General features: G+C 34.8%; 3 protein-coding genes across 4 annotated transcripts in view; 2 read left to right on the top strand and 1 right to left on the bottom strand.

Moving 5' to 3' along the window:
- Nucleotides 1–2,468: 2,468 nt before the first annotated feature.
- On the top strand, nt 2,469–6,785 carry LOC114327872 (testis-specific gene A8 protein-like). Its single transcript, XM_028276586.2, has 2 exons — nt 2,469–2,613; nt 6,411–6,785. The coding sequence occupies exons 1-2, from the start codon at nt 2,575–2,577 to the stop codon at nt 6,732–6,734; spliced, it is 363 nt and encodes a 120-aa protein (XP_028132387.2). The 5' UTR covers nt 2,469–2,574; the 3' UTR covers nt 6,735–6,785.
- A 6,130-nt stretch (nt 6,786–12,915) lies between these two features.
- Nucleotides 12,916–15,826, top strand: LOC114327873 (cuticle protein 38-like). The gene is made up of 2 exons (XM_028276587.2): nt 12,916–13,150; nt 15,459–15,826. Exons 1-2 carry the CDS (start codon nt 13,139–13,141, stop codon nt 15,765–15,767), a joined length of 321 nt encoding a protein of 106 aa, XP_028132388.1. The 5' UTR covers nt 12,916–13,138; the 3' UTR covers nt 15,768–15,826.
- Nucleotides 15,827–24,051: 8,225 nt separating this feature from the next.
- LOC114327867 (cuticle protein 64) overlaps nt 24,052–25,376 on the bottom strand; it is a 159,826-nt gene continuing 158,501 nt past the window's right edge. For both annotated transcript variants that reach the window (XM_050645258.1, XM_028276579.1), the window contains exon 3: nt 24,052–24,196. In XM_050645258.1, coding sequence (XP_050501215.1) covers nt 24,171–24,196 — 26 coding nt within the window. In that variant the 3' untranslated portion in view covers nt 24,052–24,170. The remainder of the gene's footprint in view (nt 24,197–25,376) is intronic.

Genomic DNA, 25,376 nt, shown 5'->3' with positions numbered 1-25,376 from the left:
CGAGGTATGTTAAAAAATATGAATTTCGTCCAAGAGTAAAGTACCTTTACAGTTCACAATATTTCAATTAGAAGAATGTAATTGCATATTCAAACATAACTTTTAATTCCGAACAACTTTTTATAAAACATTTTTCGATATTGTTTAATATAAGGATACTTTACTCTTGAGCGAAATTCATCTTTTTTGACATACCTCGTATAAAATTCACAAAATTTGATTCTGATGGATGCATCTTATATTTTATACTATTAAGAGCATTTTATGAAGAATAACTTTTTTTCGTAAAATTGATAACAAACAAGTTTCCAATTGCATTTGATTATTTTTCCAATTCCAATTAATTTTATTATTTTTGCTGGTGGCTATTCTCGGCCACCAGTTGCCCGTGCTCACAATTTGGTGGGCCCTCTAGTTGCGCCACTAGTTGCGCCACCAGTTACCTAGACTAATAGAGCCCTTATTTTGTATGCGCGTTCTATTACAAAAAGTTGTGAATTCCGAAAGAACGTTTATTTGTTTGTTTATTCATATGTTTGTTTCATCTACTTCGAGAAGGCATACGACCGAGTACAACATGATACACTTTTCGATTACCTGCAGGCAGCAGGACTTGACCACTACGATATAAGACTGCTGAAATACTTATATTACAATCAAGTAGCCTAAATTGGAGACAGTCGTACTGAAAAACTGCCGATAAAACGTGGAGTACGACAAGGTTGTGTTTTATCACCCACCCTTTTTAATCTGTACTCTGAAGAAATCTTTAGGGAGGCTTTGGATGCCAGACAAGAGGGAGTTAGGCTAGGCGGAGAAGTAATCAACATTCAACAATATTAGATAGGCTGACGATACAGCCAATCTTGCTGAAAATTTACGAGATCTTCAGACAGTACTAATCTAGTCAGTGAAACAAGTTATCGGAGAGGCCTTAAAATCAACATTTCAAAAACAAAGTGGATGGCAGTTGGAAAGATTAATATAGATCAAGGTCAGCTTTCTCTTGATGGAGAGGAGTTAGAACGGGTAAATCATTTCAAATACAGCTGGCAGCTGGTTAAATGTAAATTGTGACTGTGATGAAGAGATAATAACTAGGATCAAAATATCACGGAAGGCTTTTATGACCTGGAAACCAGTTTTATGTAACAGAAACCTGTCGATGAATATTCGAAAGAAGGTGCTGAAATGTTACCTATGTGTGGTCTATCCTATTGTATGGTTGTGAGACATGGACGTTAAAAATCACAATGCTAAACAAAATAGAAGCATTCGAATTGTGGTACTATCGACGAATCCTAAAGATATCGTGGGTTTCGCACACTTCCAATGAAGATGTTCTTCAAATGCTGAATTCAGAACGTCTGCTCATATGTATCATAAAGAGGAGAAAAACAGAATACTTCGGCCATATAATTAGAGGACCTAAATACCATCTGCTTTGCCTTATAATACAAGGAAAAGTTTAGGGAAAGAGATGGATTGGTCGAAAGAAACTTTCATGGCTGCGTAATATTAGACAATGGTGTGGTTGCACAGCAGAGAGATTTCAGGAAATTGCAGGAATTTGCAGGAATTTCAGGAAATTCAGGAACCTAAAGAAGAAGAATACTTTTAAGTTATTTTGAAAAAAGGAAATTTTTCCAAAATTTTTAGAAATTTTTTCTTAATATAAAATTTAATTTTTTCAAAAATAAGCACTTCAAACCGGTTACTAAAAAAGGGGCCAATTTTTTTTCAGCATATATCGTTCATTTTTGATCCTAGAAACTTTTGTAAAAAAATAAAATGAAATCTTTTTTTAAACACTTAAAAATATTCATAAGTTTTTTCCGAAAATTGCTTAATTTCTCGGTGATTTCACGTTGAAATATTCTATTTGGCATTAGACGAAAAAGAACGTATTTTTCATGAGCTACAACTTTGCTTTTACTTGGTTTATAGACTTTACTGATACACCATTTTTTTCGTTTTTTATAAGCTACAATTTTGCTAAGAATATTTTTATCGACAAAATATTTACTTTTTGAGTTATTTGCGAAAAACCATCGGAAAACGTAGTTTTTTTGTCGAAAAATAAACATTTTCAATCGCAAACAACTCGAAAAGTATTGACTTACATAAAAACTCTATAGAACAAAAGTTGCTTCTAATCATTCATTTTATCCATTTCCGGACTTATTTTAAACACGCGTCTTTTCACCCCCGGAAGGGGTGACTCACCGACCAAGTAAAAGCAACCAACTGCAAAAATTCAACTTTGAAGTGTAGGGTAAGTAGCAGTAGAACCCAAATCCAAATTTTCATTCAATTTGGAGTTGACCTTGAAAATTACACTCCAAAACGGTCATTTACTGGCTATTAATCAAATATCTAATTGTATCAACATTTAATACAAGGTTGTAATAAAGAACAATTACAAATGAATCGTTCAATCAAACGCTTGTCTGCATATCAATGTTGATTACTAATAAAAATTGCAAAATTAACCCAAAATGTCCACTTTTTAGCAAGGTGGGACTGTAACCCATGTATCGAAGAATATAAAAAGCTGAATTTACATGATTTAGTATGTCAAAAATCATCCAACGATCAAAAATGTTCCACTACGTAAGTAAAAGCATTTTAAAACCCTTTCAGGTTGTTTTTTATTAAAAAGACGAGCTGTTTTTAATTAAAAACTAATTTACAAATTGGCTTTTGTTTAAAATTTTATTAAAAATATACTGCTTTAATTGACTGCTATTCTCACTTTGTGTAGACCTTTGTCTGCATTCTATCTGTGTCACCATACCAGTTGCCTATTGCCAATGTATCTTAGTAACTCTCGTTTATTTTCGTTTTTAAGTTTAGCAAGACCCTTGCAAAGTCATTTGCAATGTCCCTTGCTAGACCAAGTGACGATGGTCACATTTACCTATTTATATAATTGAAAGATAATTTGATTTTGATTTTGCAAGATTTTGCAAGTTCTTATCTCTTGTTCTGTTTTCAAATCACTGCTAGTGCAGTTCTTTTATTTGCTGCTTGGATGTATAGTTTTTATACTATTTGTGTTCATTTTTATAGATGCCGGTGAACCAGTCTCTGTATGCATGGTCCATAAAGATCAAATATATTTTTTAAAATCTCAAGCACAGGATATATAAGTTTCATTTTCTATTATTTGTAAACTAAGTTACATAACATTCTTCTTCTTAGTAAGTTGGCTGATTCGGACATTGTACCACCTTGAAGTTTCAATGATTTCTCTTATACGGTTTCCATATTTCTCTATCCTTTGCAACTCTGAAGAAAGGTTTTAACGGAGCACCGCCCTTTTTTATAATGTGGTCCATATACTTTGTTCGTGATTTTCCCGGGACCTCTCGCAACTTCTGCAATGTCAGCTTCTCCGGACCATCTCTAGGCACCATATGACCAAAGTAAGCGGTGATTTTTTCGATCACAATGTTTCGAAGCCTACTTGTAACGTGCAGCTATCTAAGAATAGACTCGTTGGTTCTTCTTGAAGTCTAGGGTATTCGCAACATTCTTCGCCAGCAAAACATTTCAAACGCCCTATTAGACAAAACGAAAACGGCGGGTTCGTTGGAAAAAATATTCCCATGAGATTTTTTTGCATAATCACATCTGTAATACACCCAAGAATAAGGTTTAAGAAGTCGCCCACGAGGAAAGTGGTCCAATTTTTTTTTATTTTTTTAATCAAATTGCAAAAATTATTATTTTTGCTCTGGACAAATTTTTTAGGTTTTTTAGATCATTCTGGACAAAAAAGATTTCTTGTAATTTTTCTCTAAAGTTGATCGTTTTCGAGTTATAAGCAATTTAAAATTTGAAAAACGCAAAAATGGCCATTTTTAAGACTTAATAACTCGGTTAAAAATTATTATTATGAAAGTCAGAAAGTGACTAAATCAAAGTTTAAAGCCCCCCCTACATGATCCTGAAGAAATTTATGACATTAATTTATTACTAAGCTGTTATTTTTAATTATTAACAATAAGCCGTAAGAGCGTATTGACGCGGCTGTAAATGTGAGTGCGAATAAGATGCCCCATTGGACTGCCGGAATGGCATCTCTCTCGTACTCACCATAGACGGCCGCCTAATACGTGCTGGCTGACAAAAATTTCTTCAGGATCTTGTAGGGGGGCCTTTAAACTTTGATTTAGTCACTTTCTGACTTTCATCATAATAACATTTAATCAATTTATTAAGTCTTGAAAATCGCCATTTTTCGTTTTTTTCAATTTTAAATTGTTTATAACTCGAAAACGATGAACTTTAGAGAAAAATTACAAGAGACCTTTTTTGTCCAGAATGGTCCAAAAACCTAACAAAAATTTGTACGGGCCAAAAATATTGATTTTTGCAATTTGATTTAAAAAAATTGTTAAAAAAATGGACCACTTTTCATGTGGGCGACTTCTTGAACCTTATTCTGGGATGTCTCACGAATGTGATTATGCAAAAAAATCTCATGAGAATATTCTTTCTAACGAACCCGCCATTTTCGTCTTGTCTATTCCTGTATGCAACGGAGAAGACGCGATCCATATAAAAAATGGAGAAAACCATTGTTTTTACAAGCCTTATTTTTGTATCCATGGTGATGATGTGTCTTTTCCATACTTTGGTGAGCATTGGTATTGCTTCCTGGGCTGACATTCTTTTTATTTCTTTGGTACATACTCCAGAATTGGTGCCCAGATACACAAATTGATTTACCAGTTCGATGTCATTGATTATGACAATGTCTGGCTGGTTGATATTTCTTCTATCTATGATCATCATAGGGATTACGAACACTCGATACGAATCGTATCCGCCATGTTTTCCCGTAAGGCGCTATGGGAAAACATGGCGGATACGATGCGTATCGAGTGTACGTAATCCGGGCCCATATCTTTCCCCATGTATTTTTATGATCCCATGTATCGCTCTTATGATTAACAAAAGATAAAATGAATTTTGTATTAAAAATGTTAATCTAGAAAGGTTTTGTTGCTGAAAAAAGTTTTTCAATTTATTTTCCTGGACATATTCCGTGTAGAGTTCATGCATATTTTAATTTAAATTCCGATTTCTTACGCTCAATGAATTAGCTCTTTCACCACTGAACCATCAAGGCGTTAAGTATTCGTATATGAATCTTATATTGTTTATTTTATAGTTTTTAAGTTTAAATTAGAAGCCCACATAAATATATTTTGGAGTCATTTTCTTCTAAAGATTATGTGCATTTCTGCGTAGGCGTCCATCGTACATTGTTTTCTCAGGTGAGATGTTAAATAGTCAAGATTAAATTATACTGTTTTTAGCAGTATTGCTAAGCATTTGATAGCTGCTGATTCATGTCCATAGGCAAATAGTACGTAGCTATGACATCTTTTTACGTCCAAGACTTCTCGTATCCTCTATATTTCCTTCGAATACCAGTTGCTAAAAAGTGTATCGTTATTCTTGTAATATGGCCCTAAGTATGCAGTTCTCTTACTTTTTACATAGGTAATCAAGAAGTTCCTTAGCCTGCAAGTCCGTTTTTCTTAATATTCCCTCATTTCTGACTCTGTCTGTCAGACGAAGCTTCATAAATAAAAGCATTTCTGACTTGTTCTACTCTGCTCTTTATTTTTTAGTCTCAGGGTTCCAACTTGCATTTAGAAGACACCCCAAGTATTTAAACTGAGTGAAAAATCTATAAAATATATTACAACACAAGTATTTAAACTATGGAGAACTATTAAAACTATTTAAACTTTGAGAATATCGGAAAAGAAATGAAAGGCAGAATTTACAAAACAGTAATCAGGCCAATAATGACATACGCGGCAGAAACACGACCCGACACAGAGAGGACAAAAAGATTGCTCGAAACAGCGGAGATGAAAACCCTTCGAAAAATCGATAGTAAGACTTTATAGGACAGAGCTAGAAGTACATATATACGACGGAGATGCAAGGTGGACAACATTAATAACTGGGTAAGAAACAGAAGAATAGAATGGAATGACCACATAAGCCGAATGACAACAAATAGGGTAGTCAGGACAGCGAGAGACGATTCCCCAATAGGAAAATGATCAGTGGGAAGACCACGAAAACGATGGAACAACTTACTAGAGGCACATTGAAAAAACAGAGTCATGTCTATACAAAAAGAAGAAGAAGAAGTATTTAAACTGACTGAAAATTCTATAAAATATATTATGGAATAAGAAATGGGGAAATTAAAATAAGATGTGGACTAGAAGATGTAAACCACATATAAACCAACGGACGAAAAACATTAAATTGTAAGGGAGAAAAAGAAGATATGATTGTGACATGAAAGAAAAATCTGTTTTTTTTTAACATAACTATGTAATTGTTATTTATAATTAACACACTTTTTATTACAGATTGTTATCTTAGCTCTTGCCTCTGCAGTACTGGCTGACCCAGCTCCAAAAGCCGACCCAAGTCTCCTTGCAGCTCCTCTCGCAGTCGCCCCAGCTGTAGCTCCAGCAGTCGTCACCGCCCAAAGTTCGCAAGTCTTCGCCCGTCAGTACAACGCCTTAGTAGCTCCAGCAGCTCCTCTTGTAGCAGCCGCTCCGGTTGCAGCAGCTCCTCTTGTAGCAGCCGCTCCAGTAGCACCAGCACCTTATGTAGCAGCTCCAGCTACCCCTTTGCTGGCGGGCTACAGGGTCGCTGCCCCTTACTTAGCTGCTCCTGGTTATTTATAAACCATGTAAATTTGTAACTTAATTTGTACATAACGAAGAAATATAATAATATGGAGAAATATTGCAGTTTAAATTTAGTTAGAAAACATTGAAATTTCCTGTTCCTATGCTTATTTAAAAAACTTTAAACAAACATCTTCAGAAAATGTAACTAGGTACCTACTCAAAAATAACAAAAGACAATAACACCATAACAGATCACAACGAATTATGAATTATGCAAACTCTGGCAAACATATATATTCTGGATTTTTGCTCTGACGATCGTGACTTATATGCTATGAATATGAATGAAAATACAGACTTAACTGGCCTCCAATATTAAATCAGAAGTGGAATATGCGATTTTAAGTTTCAAAAGTAATAAAACAACAACGCAGCACATATGCAAATTCTTTAATAACATTCAATAATTGGAAAATACCATCAGGTTGGGAAAAGTAAACTTTCGTAGCAATGACAAAGAAGCACAAAAGTAATACATAAGCGGACTTATAACAAATACGAAGAAAAAACGGGAGACACTCAGCTTGGTTTCAAAAACGGTTTGGTAATATGAGTATATGAGAGACACTTTTCTGCATGCAGTTATTGGTGCAGAAATGCTATGACCAGAGAGGGGGTGTCTTAATTTAGTTAATAAACAGTGCTTTTTCGGGGAAGGTGAAATCATTAATGTGGTTTTCGTTACTGGGTTTTTTGAAAGGATTTACAGACAATGGTTCGAAAATATTGGAAAGTGCATGTTATTTCGTTTTGTGAACATCAATAGGATTTTTGTAAATAATTCGTAGAAGGTTTAAACGATAAACAAATTTTATTGAGTTTAGAATGTAAGGCCTTTTGTTTAGTTTTTTGAAAAACCTTAGTAATTTGATGTCTCTTAGAATTTTAACAAAATGGAAAGTTGGATACAAATTAAGTTGGTTTTCTTAGGAATGGAAAGTATGAATGTTTTGGGTAGAGAGGTTGTTTTTGATTGGTAGAGAAAGATCGATGGAAGGGATGAGAATGTGGAGTCGGAATTTCAGAGAGAAAAGAGGAACTGTGTGGTGAATATCGAGAGAGAGAGCAGTCCAGTTTTTGAAAAGTGAGAAGTCAGTGTAAAGTGGTGAAATCGGCCTTTGCAAGCAGAATCAAGTTGAAACGAAATTGTTGACCGGTTGAAAAGTAAAATTTTCCTGTGTCCGAGGAAGATTCATTTGTTCTGTCTAGAACGAGTAGCTGATTGGTATCCATTTGCACAAGATATAGAGCAAGAAGAAAACTGAGTGGAGAATTCGAGCAAGTCCTGGTTTTGTTTGTTTTTGAAGCAGTTTGAATGAGAGGGACCTTTTCGCAACATCAAAAGAGTACGTGTGGGAGAATCAAGGACAACGCGATCTGGGAAAAGAAGGAGTGAAGAAACAAATAGGTTAGCCAAATCATTTGACGAAACGGAGAGAGCTTGTTTATATCCACACCATATATGCTCATTTTTTTTATATTGAACAGTTCTATAACTCAGTTAGTCATTCCAACTTTAATGAAAATACAGACTTAACTGGCCTCCAATATTAAATCAGAAGTGGAATATGCGATTTTAAGTTTCAAAAGTAATAAAACAACAACGCAGCACATATGCAAACTTTAATAACATTCAATAATTGGAAAATACCATCAGGTTGGGAAAAGTAAACTTTCGTAGCAATGTCAAAGAATGACAAATTTAAGTAATCAATTCAAAAGGAGAAAAGTAAATTTTAGTAAATTTAGTATGAATAAACAATAATTTATTTAAATAATTTTTTTTGTTAAAACTAGGAGACATCAGAATTAAAGCTTGATTTATTAAGTAAGAAATTGTTGCAACAAATTTAGAGTTTAGTATTTTTTTTTAAATCTTATTTATACAGCATATTGGATAAATAAATAATAGATTACATTTATATGATATTGAATGTGTTTAATTTCCCTGTTTTATCCTGGAAGGAGTAGGCAACTAGAGATACTAGAAGCCACAAATCAAAGGTATTGCATCGAATACAAAATTAGCCCTGAGAATAAAGTTTATTAGAAAATTTAATTTGAATTTGGTTTTGTTTTATATAGGCAGATTTTAAAATAATTAAGTAATTAATTAAATTAAGAATTTGGTAATCAATCTAATTAAAGAGATAAAGTAGAGCATAACAATATATTATCGGTTTACAACGTTCGCTATTCCTCTCTGTCCGCACATTGATCTACTTGCAGACCTCTTTCATCCATGGCTTTGTTTATTCCTGCCTGCCAACTTTTCCTCGGTCTACCTCTTTTTCTTCTACCTTGCGGTTTCCAGTTTTGTACTTGTTGGTGTCTTGACTTGCCTTATCAATTACTAAAAGGCTCTTATTAAATGTAGGACACGATCAGTAAATCCAAGCGATCCACGACCAGTAAACCCATCCTCATATCCAGTAGATATGAGGATTAACTTGACCTGAAAGAAGGTTATTACGGAGGTTATTACGGACTTATTTCTTAAGTGGCTGAAAAATTTTATCATATCTGGAAAAAACATCACAACACAAAAAACTGGAATCATTCGAGTTGTGGGTGTATAGAAGAATTCTGAAAATATCATGGACAAAACACGTCACAAACAAAGAGGTTCTGAGAAAGGTGAATAAAGAAATGGAAGTCTTAGATACAATCAAAACCAGAAAATAGGAATATCTCGGACATATTACACGTGGAGAGAGATACAACTTGCTCCAACTTATTATGTAGGGAAAGATTCAAGGAAAAAGAAGCATAGGAAGACGCAGAATATCGTGGCTGCGCAACCTGAGGGAATGGTACTGATTTACATCAAATGAACTTTTCAGAGCAGCCGTCTCCAAAGTCCGAATAGCTATGATGATTGCCGACCTCATTCGCGGAGATGGCACTTGAAGAAGGATAAGACCGATACCCAGCATCTGTCTTTCCATTGCTATTGGTGTTTTGGATATGCTGACCATGTTCTCCTTTGTGAAAGTCCTTGTTTGTGAGCCATATGTGAGAACAAGTAATATGCACTGGTTGAATACTCTCATTCGCATATATTGAGGATACTTTTTATTTTTTAGAACATATGATATTGTACCAAATGATGCCCATGCTAATCTAGTTCTTCTTTTATCTCTTCTGTTTGTCCCTGTTCAGCTTTATGCTTTATTATCTGTCCTAGGTATATATACCCTATTCCACGAACATACGCCTGTTTTGGATTACTTCGACAACGAATATTTTACTGTGCAAAATAAGAAGAACGAAAGTAAATTGCAAATTACATTGTTGTTTATTGGAATAAATATAAGCGCCATTTACTTTCATACTTCTTATCACAGTAAAATATTCGTTGTCGAAGTAATCCAAAACAGGCGTATGTTCGTGGAATGGCCCATAATATGTCTTCTGTCACCTGCTCTAATTGATTATGTTTGACTACTATTTCTAATTTGTCATCTTGGTTTGACGAGCCCCAAACAAACTGTTATTATAGGTGTTAAAGAAGAAGCGCAAAAGACTATACCCCCAAGATGTGAACGGTCCTTTGATGATAGCTGGATCTGATTTGTAAGGAATTCCTCGCTTTCCAAATACTTTACCTTGAAGGATTACCTTCAGTAATCTGTATTTAGTGCCGTTTTTCATTATGTGTCCGAGATATTCTAACTTTCTCCTTTTAATGGTATACATCACCTCTCTTTCTTTCCCCATTCTTCGTAATACGGTCTCGTTGGTTATCTTGTCCGTCCATGATATTCTTAGGATTCGATTGTACAGCCACATCTCGAAGTCTTCAAGTTTTTTCTCCATCGCTTCAGTGAATGTCCAGAATTCAACTCCGTAGTATAATATTGAGAAGATATACATAACATCGTAGGAGCCTTACTTTTATCTTCATATTAAGGTTGTGGCTTTTAAATAATAGTTTGACCATGTTATTTAATGCACTCCTAGCCTTCTCTATTCTACATTTTATTTCTTGTGTGTGATTTTGTTGGCAAAAAAATATATTATATTGTCTGGACTAAATTACAGTTCTGTTTATCTTAAAAGGGATAAGTTACTATCAACATTCACACAGTGTTGCCCAAACTGAATTTTGTTATTTTGAGTGTAAATTTTCCCAACGATCTCCGAGGGTACAATACTGTTTTACTCGATCCACTGGTGTATTCTTGATAAGCAGTTGGACGTCTCTAATTTTATTTTTGCTGATGACCACACATTTAGTTTTTGATATGTTTACTTGTAGTCCACATCTTTCTCTTGCTTCATTTACTTTGTATTAGTTGCTGTAAACTGTTCAAACTGTCTGCAAAAATAACGGTGTCGTCTACATAGCGGATGTTGTTTAGGCGTTCTCAATTTAGGAGTATTCCATGTACGCAATTTTCCAAGGTTTCACTAAATATTTCCTCTGAATATAGGTTAAATAATATAGGTGAAAGCATAGATATATAATACTCTAGATTGCGTCCTCCGATCTTAAAATGGGTGACGGTTGCGACAGAGATAAATGAGCCTATTTGGTCGGTAGTCTCTTTCTAATTTAAGGGGAATATCGACGACGTGACTATCCCACTTTATCGAGTAATATTTGTTGACAGTTGGAGCGGGTGGAGACGAGAAATGGTCTTTGGTCTTCGAACGTGAGTAATCGTGGTTCGAATCCCATACCAACTTTACCTTTTTTATTTTTATTTACTCAATATTGCGTTTATTAGATATTTTTACATCTGAAAAATGGACCTAAGTAAATCTAGCAGATAATAAATGTACCTATGTATATTAAGTTAATATTGGAATACATATTTGTGAACTGCATAGTAAAATAAAAGTCATTCGTTATTAATATAAATTCGTCCTTATTCGAATGATGTGAATAATATTTGTTTTGCTTCTACTTTTTTAAAAAATTGTAACAATAATTTCGTAAATAAAAATAATGTCTAATTACTTATAATTGAATCGGTCATTTCAAAAACAGCAAAGTCCACAATTTTGAGAAACTAACTTTTTGAGAGGAATAGACTCCTTTAAGATAAACGTTGTGTGCAAAAACGACACCAGTCCAGTAAAAACATTAGGAACAAAACTACAATATAACTCTGAATTTTGATGTCATCCATTTCATCCATCTTTCGACTATATAATTAAGTTTTCTTTGCTCTTCTCTAAAATTAGGAATATGCGACTCGTGTTGTTTTTGAAATGACCGATTCAATTAATAAATCGATGGTACATTATGTTGATATTAATTATTGGTAATTTTTTACGAATATTCTTAATTACTTTATACTATTCTACCATTAACTTATTAAAAAAATAACATTGGCTTTTATATTTTTAAAAATCTATAGGTACCTACACAGTTTTTCTTATTTGTTATATATTTCTTTGCATAGATTTATTTTAGAGATGTAATAATATCTAATCAACGCAATATTGATTAAATTAAAAATAAAAAAAGTAAAGATTGGTATGGGATTCGAACCAGGATTATCCACGTCCGAAGACAAACGACCAGTTCTCGTCGCCATCCGCTCGAACTGTCAAACCATCTAAAATACTCGACGACCGAGTAGGATAGTGACGTCGTCAATACTCCCCTTGAATTAGAAAGAGACTACCGACCAAATAGGCTCATTTATCTCTGTCGCAACCGTCACCCATTTTAAGATCGTAAGGCGCAATCTAGAGTATTATAAATCTATGGGTGAAAGTATACAACCTTGTCTAACGCCTCGTAGAATCTGGATAGCTTCCGTTGGTTTATCTCCAAGAGTTTTGTCTTATTGTGGCTGATTGGTTCCAGTATAAATTTTGTATTATACATACGCCCATCTTTATCATAATATGTGTCGTCCAATATTAATATATCAGCGTCATACGTTATTGGTATATACCAATGATACAAATCAAAGACGTATGACGTAGATATCTTAATATTATACGACACATGACACATGACAGAAGCTCGAAACAAATGACTGTAAATGAAAAGCCCTATACTAATTTATGTAAAGGATAAATACTGGAAAATGGATATCCGTTCGCAAACAATTTACTACGTTACTAAAGACGAATTTATGTACTGTACAGGAGACACTTTTTAAAATATATTATATGATTATAAAATAAGATACCAACACAGTTTTCATCACGTGACCTTTGATTAACCAAAATATGTGCAAATGCATAGCAGCTAAGTGATTACAAACAGATCGTCAAACCAAATGCTTGCTGCATATTAATTTTGGTTACTAACGAAATTGCCAAATTGACCTAAAATGTACACTTAGTAAGGTGGGATTTCAATCACGTAAAAAGAAATATAAAAAGCAGAATTGGATTGATAAGGCATATCACAAATCATCCAACGATCAAATATGTTTCAATACGTAAGTAAAAATACATTGATATATTTTTCTATGTGTAAAATTCTGATAAAATTACGAAAAACGATAGATATTTTACCTTACTTTATAAATACATAAAGATGGTTTTTTCGTCAACTTTACTTTCTTTCTTTCTTCCCTTCCTTATATCCTTTCAGGTATCGGATTTGGGTTTAGTTTACAAATTCACCCATCTCTTCCATTATTTTCTGTCTTATGCTATTATTTTCATTTCTTCAAGCGTTGCCTGTTTAATTTTTTCCTCATCTACTATTTGATGTATCCATTTCTTCCTCGGTCTGCCTTTTTTCTTTTTTGTAATATTTCTTATTTCGTGAATTTTCTGGTTAGCCTACTGGATTTCATTCTCATCAAATGTCCATACCAGTTTAATTGTCTATTTATTAGTTTGTTCATCAATGGTTCCTGTTTAATTATCCTCCGTATTGACTCATTTCTTATTCTATCCATTTGGACTTTCCGGCAATAGCTCGTAGACGTCTCATCTTCATTGCATTTATCCTACTACATATTAACTTTACAAAAGTTAACTTTACAAAATTATAAAGTAAAAAAAACTGAAATTCTGCATAGGTTTATATCCTTTCAGGTATCAGATTTGGGTTTAGTTTACATATTCACCCATCTCTTCCATTATTTTCTGTCTTATGCTATTATTTTCATTTCTTCAAGCGTTGTCTGTTTAATTTTTCCCGCATCTACTATTTGATGTATCCATTTTTTGCTCGGTCTGCCTTTTTTCTTTCTTGTAATATTTCTTATTTCGTGAATTTTTCTGGTTAGCCTGCTGGGTTTCATTCTCATTAGATATCCATACCAGTTTAATTGTCTCTTTATTATTTTGTTCATCAATGATTCCTGTTTAATTATCCTCCATATTGCCTCATTTATTATTCTATCCATTTGGATTTTCCGGCAATAGCTCGTAGATGTCTCATCTTCATTGCATTTATCCTACTATTAACTTTACAAAAGATAACTTTACAAAATTATAAAGTAAAAAAAACTGAAATTCTGCATAGGTTTATATTATTCTTAGACAAGGAAAGTTTTCCCATTCTTGTACTAAACAAATTGGCTGTTTTCTTTCATTCCTTTTTTTTTCATCTTATAACTTTTATGTTGTCTTTAGATATCCAATCATCATCATCTGTGACCACTGACAGCCCATGGTAGGTCATGGTCGCACGTTGGGGTTTCTAGGCTCTAAAGTTTTACATGGTGTGAAGGCCAGCCACAAGTATAACTCCTCAAACAAAAACCAACGTTTTATATCTAAAATAATTACTTATTAGTTTTTCTTTAGGGAGATCATTTAGTGCCATTTATATTTTACTTCCTTGGCTGTAGTTGACCATGTTTTTCTCTCCTTTGCTTGCTATCCCCATTTTCGTATTCCTATTTTTTTAAATCCTGTTTAATATCATCAATCTATCTTTTCTGGTGCTATCTCTCGGTCTCTTCCCGTTTAATTCTTTTCTAAGCACTGTTTTCGTATTTTTCTTATCATCTATCCTTTCTACGTGTCCCATCCAACTCGTTTACTTCTTATTTCTTTTGTGATAGTCGGTCCATTAAATATTCTATTTATTTCGTGGTTCATTCTTATTCGCCATTCCCCATTCTCCTGTATAGGTCCATATATTTTCCTTATAATTTTTCTTTTCCATCGAAGAAGTTATTCCTCTTGTTCACTAGTCAAAGTTCATGTTTCTGATTCATACGTTATTACGGGTCTCATAACCGTAACTGTTGCGTATATTTTTATTTTTGAGTTAATAGACACAGTGGCGAATCCAGAATGTGGGGGAGTCATGGATCTTGTGGATGATTTAATTACTTTTCTCTGATACGGTCACTTAATCTTACCACCCCTAGGATAAGTGGGTTTTCAATTATTTTTTGAATGGGCCTACATTTTTTTGTTTGACAGCTCTCGGTTTTTCTTTTTTTTAGGATTATTGAATTGACACCTATCTATTTTCGTTTAGAGGGGGGTCATGATACCGTACCCTCCTTCTCTTGATCCGCCACTGAATAAATATTTGATATTATTACGGCAGTAGAAGCATTTGTTTCTAAGAGAAATTCTCGCTGTTTTGGGGGATGTACTTTGAGCTCTATACGCTTAACACCATAGCCCTCAGAGACCTTCCAGTAGTTGTAACCCCCCCCCTTTCAGGTAGTTGTAACCCCCCTTAGGATCATCCTGGTTACGCCTATGTACATCGTTGATAATTTTTGATGCTATTAGCACGTTTCATGACTAATACATTTTATTTTGATACAGGTTGTTATCTTAGCTCTTGCCTCCGCTGTTCTGGCTAGCCCAGCTGCCAAACCCGACCCAAGCCTCATTGCAGCTCCTCTAGCAGTAGCCCCAGCTGTAGCTCCAGCAGTCGTCACTGCTCAAAGTTCTCAAGTTTTCGCTCGGCAGTACAACGCTTTAGTCGCTCCAGCAGCTCCTCTTGTAGCAGCCGCTCCGGTTGCAGCAGCTCCCCTTGTAGCAGCAGCACCTTATGTAGCAGCTCCAGCTGCCCCTTTGCTGGCGGGCTACAGGGTCGCTGCCCCTTACTTGTCTGCTCCTGCTTATTTATAAACCATATAAATTTGTAACATAATTTGTACATAACGAAGAAATAAAATAATATTGAGAAATATTGCATTTTAAATGTAGTTAGAAAACATTGATATATATCCTCTTAGATAAAACATTGAAAAATATATGAAGGACCGTATCAGCATCTACGTTCATATGCTTACTTTTTTGCGATTCATCATTAATCATCATCATTGACTCAACAATCCTTTGTGGATCCTGGCCTCCTCCAAGATTCGTCGCCATTCTGTTCGGTTTCTAGCTACCTGTTGCTATCCTAAAACGCTACCTAGATTGCACCACAAAGTAGTGAAATAGCTTTGTATCACTTCTTCTTCTTACAGTGTCCTCTCTTCAATGGAGGTTGGTTACTACAATTGCAAAGTCTTCTCTGTCTTCAGCAGTTCTTGTTAGCTGTTAAAAATTTAGACCTGTCAACTGTCTGAAGTTTCTTAGCCACGATAGTCTTTTCCTTCCTAGTCCTCTGTTTTCCTCGATCTTTCCTTTCAGTATTAGTTGAGCATATTGGTACTTTTTATCATTTTATCATTTATCAGTATATCGCCTAGGTATGATGTTTTTCTAACTGTCACTGTGCTGAAAAGTTCTCATTCCCTGCCTGTTCTATGCAGCACTTCTTTCTTTGAGTTATGCGATGTCCATGGAATTTTGAGGATTCTCATACTCGAAATTATTTACATTTGCTGTTTTAAGAGTCAACGTCTCCACTGCATAAAGAAGAATCGACCAGTTGTCCATTTTGATAAAGGTAGTCGACTATTCTATTCTCGATCCTATTTCTAGATCAGGAATTAGGCTGCTATCGATCCAACATCCCAGCGAGTTAAATTTATTATCCTTTTCTAAAATATGCCCGTTTGTATCCAAGAAGTTATATTGTGAACATATTACAAATTGGTATAAACTGCTGTTCTGAACGTTTAGTACGTTCTTTAAAGGTGAAATATTGCAAAACCTCTAAATTTTAAAGAACCTCTTGGATTGACATGAAATTTGGCATACACATAGCTAACAAGTCAAAGAAAAAAGTGATATTGTACCGATGTGTGCTTTTGCCCTAGGGGTGATTTTCACCCCCTTTTCTTCTTCTTCTTCTTGTAGTGCCTATCCGTTTCGGATGTTGGCGACCATCATGGCAATCTGTACTTTGCACACTGCTGCTCTGAAAAGATTTGTAGTGGTTGTGTTGAACCACGTACGTAGATTTTTCAGCCACGAAATCCTCCGCCTTCCTGGTCCTCGTTTTCCCTCTACTTTTCCCTGTAAGACCAGTTGCAGGAGTCCATATCTTTCACTGTTCCTCATGATATGACCGAGGTATTTGATTTTGGCTGTTTTTATTTTAATTAACAGCTCTTTTTCTTTTTGCATTCTCAGCAAAACACCCTCATTAGTAATGTGGTCGGTATAAGATATCTTCAGGATTCGACGATAAAGCCACATCTCAAAAGATTTAATTTTCTTCCAGGTGGCGTCTGTGAGAGTCCACGACTCAACTCCGTACAACAGTTTCAAACATATATTTCCACCCCCTTTTGGGGGTGAAAAATATATGTTCGAAATAAGTCCGGAAATGGATAAAATGACTAATTCTAAGCAACTTTTGTTCTATAAAGCTTTTTCACCAAAATAATACTTTTCGAGTTATTTGCGAGTGAATATGTTAATTTTTCTACAAAATAACCACGTTTTCAGACGGTTCTTCGCAAATAACTCAAAAAGTAAGTATTTGGTCGAGAAAAAAATTCTTATCAAAAATATAGCACGTAAAAAAGTAAAAAACATGGTGTATATATTAGGTCACTATACGCTGTGAGCTCGTACGTAGAGGGGATATTTACAAATTCGCGAGCGCCAGTAGTGGCAAGTCTGTAAACGTTTACCGGAAATTTGACATAAATGTCAAAGTGATTAATTTAAAATTAAAATTAAAAACATTAATTATAAAAAATATTAGTTTGTCAAAGCTGTGGTATATATTTTTACCTTAAATATACTTACGTTTTAAATAATGAATTTAAGTTTTTTTAATGTTCCGTAAAACGTAATTATAAATTAATCTATTAATCTTTAGCGCCATCTACACGATAATTGTGAAAGTATCCGAAGTAAGAAATTCATATTTTATCAATAGAACGTCAAAATGATTAACAAAACCTTAAAAAAATCGATTAAAATTTAATTACTTTTTTGCGTTGTAAATATTAAGCGATAACAATTAAATAATAAATTTAAAAATTACCGGTGAAAGTTGAATTAGTAATCCGCCAGGAGCGATACCAGCGAAGCTCAGAGGGTATAGGAGTGTATAATGAAAAATAGGTTCATATTCGTCAAATTCCAAGTCGAATATTTTAACGTGCCATAACCAAAAAACGAAGTACTTTTTTGGGGAAAACTCATTTTAACTTTTTTAAAGTGTTTAAATAAATGCTTATTTTTGTTTTTTAAAAAAAATTTTTAGCATAAAAAGTAAACAAGTTACGCTCAAAATAAACTTTGTCCCGTTTTTTTTGGTAAGAAATCAGGAAAATCACCCGTAATTAGCATTTCAAATGAACTTAATTGTTACCACTTCACAAGATTTTTACTCGCGTACGTATTGATCATATGATCTGTAAGTTTCGTCGGTTCAAAGTCCTTATTTTTGAAGCAGCTGTAGTTAAAAGGGCTTGAACGAGTCACTTATCACGAGTGTATGCATTTTTAGAAACACCGAATCTTAACCAATTTTTGTCTTACAGAAAAACAGAAAAATACAAAATATTCAGAAAAGTAAAGCTGACTTTTTTATAGGTTAAGATTTTTGGTATCTCTAACAATTTTTAAGTTATTTTGAAATAAAAATTTTTTTCAAAATTAATTTTTTAAAAAAATTTTACTTTAAAACCAAATTTTTTCAAAAATAAACACTTTGAATCGATGAAACTTACAGATCATATAAACACAACATAAGTAAAGTAACTTGTGAAGCGGTAATGATTAATTTCATTTAAGTTGCTAATTGGGGGGTGATCTTCCTGATTTTTTTTGCCAAAACAAAAGGGGCCAACTTTATTTTGAGCGTAACTTGCTTACATTTGATGCTAGACTTTTTTTTATAAAAACAGAAATAAAGCTTTTTTCAAACACTTAAAAAAAGTTGTAATGTGTGTTCCCCAAGATTGCTTCATTATTTGGATATTTCACATTGAATTATTTTTTTTATTAACTATTTAAAATTTTTCGAATATTAATCTATTTTTCATTAGCTATAACTCTGCTTTTGCTAGGTATAGAGACCTAATATATACACCGATTGTTTCACTTTTTGGTAGGCTATAGTTTTGCTAAGAATATTTTTTTTGACAAAATGCTTACGTTTTGAGTTATTTGCGAAAAACCGTCTAAAAACGTGGTTATTTTGTTGAAAAACCATATTCACTTGCAAATAACTCGAAAAGTATTGATTTGGTGGAAAAACTCTATAGACCAAAAGTTGCTTAAAATTAGTCAGTTTATCCATTTCGGGACTTATCTTGGACATATATTTTTTTACCCCCGAGGTGGGGCGAAACTCACCCCCAGGGCAAAAGCACACATCGGTACCATATCACTGTTTTTCTTTGACATGTTAACTATGCGTATGCCAAATTTCATGTCAATCCAAGCGGTTCTTTAAAATTTACAGCAAAAACCGTGAAAGAATGTACTAGTTATGGTTAAAGGTATTCAGATTGTTATACAGGGTGTCCCGAAAAGATTTGTCATAAATTATACCACACATTCTGGGGTCAAAAATAGTTCGATTGAACCTAACTTACCTTAGTACAAATGTGCTCATAAAAAAGTTACAGCCCTTTGAATTTGAACAAAATGAAAATCGATTTTTTTTTCAATATATCGAAAACTTGCAAATCAAAGGACAGAGGTTAGACGAAAATTTAATTTCGCCAAAAGGTCAGGCGAGTGGGGCGATTATCGCAAAGCTCTGACTGACTACAATAAGGAACTGAGAAGGGCAAAAAGAGAATCGTGGAGAAGGCATTGTGAAGAGATAGAAGGGACTTCAGAAATGGCAAGGCTCCATAAAGTTCTCTCAAAGGACCCTCAGATAAGTATTCCCTCGCTCCAAAAAGAGTCAGGTGAATACACTCAGAATGGTGAAGACACCCTGAAAGAGCTTTTCAGGGTGCACTTTCCTGAGTCTGAGACAAAACTGATACCACTAGACACATGGCAAACCGGACTGGATATCATGAATTATGGTTCTAGGGAAAACTGGCATGTGGCAAAAGAAGTTATAAACCAGGACAAAATCAAATGGGCAATAAACTCATTCGAGCCATATAAATCACCGGGTCCGGACGGGATTTATCCAATACTTCTACAGAAGGGAAACGACCTTCTTTTCAAAAAATTGTGTAAGATACTGCAGGCTAGTTTAGGGCTGGGGTACATACCAAAAGCATGGAGGCTGATAAGGGTGGCTTTTATACCCAAACCTGGCAAAATCGGACAGGAAAGGGCCAAGTCTCTGCGGCCATTAAGTCTGATGTCATTCGTACTGAAGACCTTAGAAAAACTGCTCGATAGGCATATCAGGGATGGTGTATTGGTTGAAAGTCCGATACATCGGGGACAATATGCATATCGAGCGGGAGTCTCCACAGAAACGGCACTGCACCATCTTGTACAGAGAGTGGAGTACGTTCTAGAAAACAAAGAGGTGATGTTGGGTGCATTTCTCGATATTGAGGGAGCATTTGACAACACCTCTTACGAAGCGATCACAAGGGCGATCCGTCTAAAAGGAATAGACGAAACAAGCTGTAGATGGATAGACTGCATGCTGAGAAGCCGTGTGATATATGCTACGTTGCTAGGGGATACAGTGTCAGCTCAGGTAGCCAGAGGCTGCCCACAGGGGGGAGTCTTATCTCCTCTATTGTGGAATCTGGTCATGGATGGCCTGATAGCTAGACTCGACAACGATAGGCATCACGTCCTGGGCTATGCGGATGACCTAGTCATCTTAGCCCACGGAAAATTTAATGGTACAGTCAGAGATCGAATGCAACAGGCTCTGACAGTAGTTACAGAATGGACTTCAAATGTAGGGCTTAACATCAGTCCTCTAAAGTCCAAAATCATGAAATTTACTAAAAGAAGGAATTCAGAGGAATTGGGTCCTCTAAGTCTAAATGGTATACATTTAAATCTGGTGAGTGAAGTAAAGTATCTCGGGATAATATTAGACTCAAGACTTACTTGGAATCAGCAGATAGAAAGAATAACGAAGAGAGCGGTATCTACGTTAATGGTAGCCAGACGTACTCATGGAAAAATGTGGGGTTTGAGACCAGACATGGTATATTGGACTTATAACATGGTAGTAAAACCCACAATTACATATGCATCAGTGGTATGGTGGCCAAAAGTGCAGCAAAAAAGTGCCATCATCAAATTAAGCAAGGTGCAAAGACTTGCTTGTCTCGGGATCACGGGGGCTATGAGGGGCACACCTACGGCAGCTATGGAGGCACTACTGGATCTCCCTCCTTTACATATAACAATAAGAGGTGAGGCGAGAATGGGCTATTATAGACTGCGAGAAAACCTGAGCAACGTACCAGTTAAATCAGGACATAGTAAAATAACGAATGAAATTAATGATGCCGAATGGATGATGATTTCTGACCATATGACATCAAGATATATGCCTGAAGTACCTTTTCAAGTGGACATTTGCCCACGAGACGAATGGGACAGAGGAAACTGTCGACCCAGACTGCAGGGTTGCACCTGGTATACGGACGGGTCTAAAACTGCAGACGGTTTGGGCGCAGGAATATTCTATAGTGGTGGAAATTTCAACATTTCTATTCCACTGGGAGAATGTACCTCCGTATTTCAGACAGAGATTTTTGCAATCTTGCAGTGTGCAAGAGAAAACAACCTGAGGGCATTCGAACTGCAGCGGGTTAACATATGCACAGATAGCCAAGCAGCCATTGGGGCTCTTATAAGCCCTAAGGTGAACTCTAGGCTGGTGTGGGAATGTCGACAAGAACTTGATAGACTGGCACAACATAACAGTGCTATACTGGTATGGGTTCCAGGTCATCGGGGCATATACGGCAATGAAAGAGCTGATGCACTTGCCAAGAGAGCATCAGCTACAAAATACTTGGGTGCAGAGCCGACCGTGGGAGTGCCAAAAAGCACCGTCCGCGAACGAAAAAAAGCCTGGATCCGAAGCCAACACAACTCACACTGGGAGAGTGTACCCGGTCAAACACATGGCAAGATGTATATCGGACGGACATGTGCTAGTAGAGCTGAGTTACTGCTGAAAACAAGCAGGAATCAGCTCAGAGTCATAACAGGTTTCCTCACTGGACATGCGCCAGTTAAGGGTCACCTGCATACAATGGGGCTGTTTCATGGAGACTTGAGCTGCAGACTCTGTAACAGAGAACCTGAAACAGTCAACCATATTTTGCATGACTGTGAGGCATTGGATCGGAGGCGGCAAACACTTTTCGGAGACATCGAAATGACTCCAAAATTATATGGCACCCACCCACTAGACCTGTACAAGCTGGTACAGGGTTCCAGAATTCTGGAATGGGTTTCATAAACAATGGAAGATGTACAATAAGCCAAGTGGCTGCAGTACAACCGGTTCACAACAGACGGCTTCCAGGAAAAAAAAAAAAAAAAAAAAAAAAAAAAAAAAAAAAAAAAAAAACTAGTTATGGTTAAAGGTATTCAGATTGTTATACAGGGTGTCCCGAAAAGATTTGTCATAAATTATACCACACATTCTGGGGTCAAAAATAGTTCGATTGAACCTAACTTACCTTAGTACAAATGTGCTCATAAAAAAGTTACAGCCCTTTGAATTTGAACAAAATGAAAATCGATTTTTTTTTTCAATATATCGAAAACTATTATAGATTTTTTATTGAAAACTGACATGTATCATTTTTATGTCAGAAATATCTTAAAACAAAATTATAGTGAAATTTGTCCACCCCATAAAAATTTTATGGGGGTTTTGTTCCCTTAAACCCCCCAAACTTTTGTGTGTGTTCCAATTAATTCATTATTGTGATACCATTAGTTAAACACAACGTTTTTAAAACTTTTTTGTCTCCTAGTATTTTTTCGATAAGCCAGTTTTTATCGAGATGCGGCTTCTTTTTTAATATATTTACATAAAAATTTTCTGTGGGTTTTGCTCCTTTAAACCCCCCAAATGTTTGTGTAGGTCCCAATTAAACTATTATTGTGGTACCATTAGTTCAACACAGTGTTTTTAAAACTTTTTTGTCTGTTAGTCTTTTTTTGATAAGTCACCTTTTATCGAGATGTGGCTGATTTTTCAAAATATACCTAAAAATGTAAATTATAAATAAATTTTCAGACTACAGTAAAACCTCCGTTAACCGAAATAATTGGGGGAAGGCAGTTTCGGATAACAAAAATTTCGGTTAAAAATAACATTGTTTTTTGTATTCTTCTTGTATCAAATTACATAGTATTCTTGGTCAAAGTTGGTATTAAAAACACTATGAGGTGACACTATGAGGAAATTAACATCAAATTGTTTCCGTTTTAGGATAAAAATTTACTTTTATTGATGAAATTATTGAAACTGTCAGCCGTTTCGGTTAAATGATGTTTCGGTTAAAAAGGTTTCGGTTAACAGAGGTTTTACTGTATTTAACATGTCTCTATAATCGTACTTAACCATATACAAATATGTGGTGGATTTGACAAATATTCAAAATATCTCGATAAACACTGGCTTATCGGAAAAGTACTAGGAGGCAAAAAAGTTTTAAAAACATTGTGTTTAATTAATGGTAATACAATATTAATTTAATTGGAACGTACACAAAAATTTGGACGGGTTTAAGGGAACAAAACTCCCATTAAATTTTTATGGGGTGCAAGAATTTCACTTTAATTTTTTTTTTAAGATGTTGCTGCCATAAGAATGCCACATGTCCATTTTCAATAAAAAATCTCTAAGAGTTTTCGATATAAGGAATAAAATCGATTTTCATTTTGTAACTTCAAAGAGCTGTAACTTTTTTTGTGCGCACTATTGTATATAGGTATGTGAGATTCAATCAACCTATTTTTGACCCCAGAATCTGTGGTATAATTTATGACCAATATTTTCGGGACACCCTGTATAATAGTATCAATTGGTAAAATAGTATGATATAGATTTCGTACGACACAGTTTTTGAGTATAAAAATAAAACAATTTAAAATTATTATATAATTTAATCACTATTCAATAAATAATAAACAGATGTTGCTCATCTCTTGCACTCATATTTTTTCTTGTTTCATTCGCGGGAATCATTCGTCAGACTATTCTTTTTAGTGTAATCCATATCCTCCATGGCCTAGAAGCAAATAAGTCAATGTTAGAAACGGTACTTAAAAATTAGATATGATATAGTAAGTGCGTTCGCGGGTGCCTGTCGGCGACAAATTAGCAGCAAAACGCATGCGCACTTTAAAATGATATAAATAATATCGTTAATAGATAAAATATACAAGGTATATTTACCTAGTATAATTTAATAATTAGTTATTAATATTAATTAAAAGTAAATATACCTTGTATATTTATCTATTAACGGTATTATTTATATTAAGTGAGGTTAGAAATTGTCGGCGACAATTTGTCCACTGTACCCGCGAACGCAGCTATTGTAAGTGAAAATGTATTCGCTCCGTGCGTGACCATGGTGGGGGTACCCTGAAAAGATGCCAGCGTTGAAAAGATGCCAGCGTGAGTAGCGGCGAAATATAAGAATATTGGAGGTATTTTTGTAACGTCATTGGCATTGTTTGTATAGCAAATTTTATCAAAAATGGTAAATAAAATAAATGTTGTCTGGATATTTAATTGTGCTCATTTATAGATTTCCAATAATTACATAATTTAAAGAAAATATTTAAACTATGATGAGTGAACTCAAAAGACAGATTCACACCTAATAATGTCTTAAATCACAATATGCATGTTCTTATACCGTAAAATCTTTTCCAATATTGATTCTTGATTTGCAATTAACCAGTGTAAATTTCAAGACAACGTCGAGATGTTTCATATTTAATTCATTTGTTCGACTGCACTGAACTGAGGTGCCCCATCGGATTGTAGCGTTTGTGCGATAACCAACGGTAAAGGGATTACAGTCGAGCAAATGAATTAATTTTAAAACATCGCGACGTTATATTAAAATTTACACTGGTTAATTGCAAATAAGAGGTCTCAGTTCAGTGCAGTCGAACAAATGAATTAAATATGAAACATCTCGACGTTGCCTTGAAATTTACACTGGTTAATTGCAAATCAAGAATCTAACTTATTGCATTGAAAGTTCCTATGCTCCGAAAAAAGATTTCCAATACTGTATATTATAGTTCCGTGTATGCATGCTCACTCATTACTGTAGTGAGCGATATGAGATGTAATATATTATGAGATATAATATATCATATTATCGCCAACCGCCACTAAAGTCATTCATTATTGTACTCATTTGCCCTCATTTGCGGCAGTAAAGTAACACT

Source organism: Diabrotica virgifera, chromosome 3, assembly GCF_917563875.1.
Source record: "Diabrotica virgifera virgifera chromosome 3, PGI_DIABVI_V3a".
NCBI classification, from domain to species: domain Eukaryota; kingdom Metazoa; phylum Arthropoda; class Insecta; order Coleoptera; family Chrysomelidae; genus Diabrotica; species Diabrotica virgifera.
Note: the sequence above shows the minus strand (reverse complement) of the source record. Positions and strands in the feature narration are given on the sequence as shown.

What these genes read in the sequence shown, in the direction of transcription:
- LOC114327872 (XM_028276586.2), top strand. Translation starts at nt 2,575, where the DNA reads ATGTCAAAAATCATCCAACGATCAAAAATGTTCCACTAC. An exon ending in GATCAAAAATGTTCCACTAC is followed by an intron (nt 2,614 to 6,410) that starts GTAAGTAAAAGC and finishes TTTTTATTACAG; the next exon opens with ATTGTTATCTTAGCTCTTGC.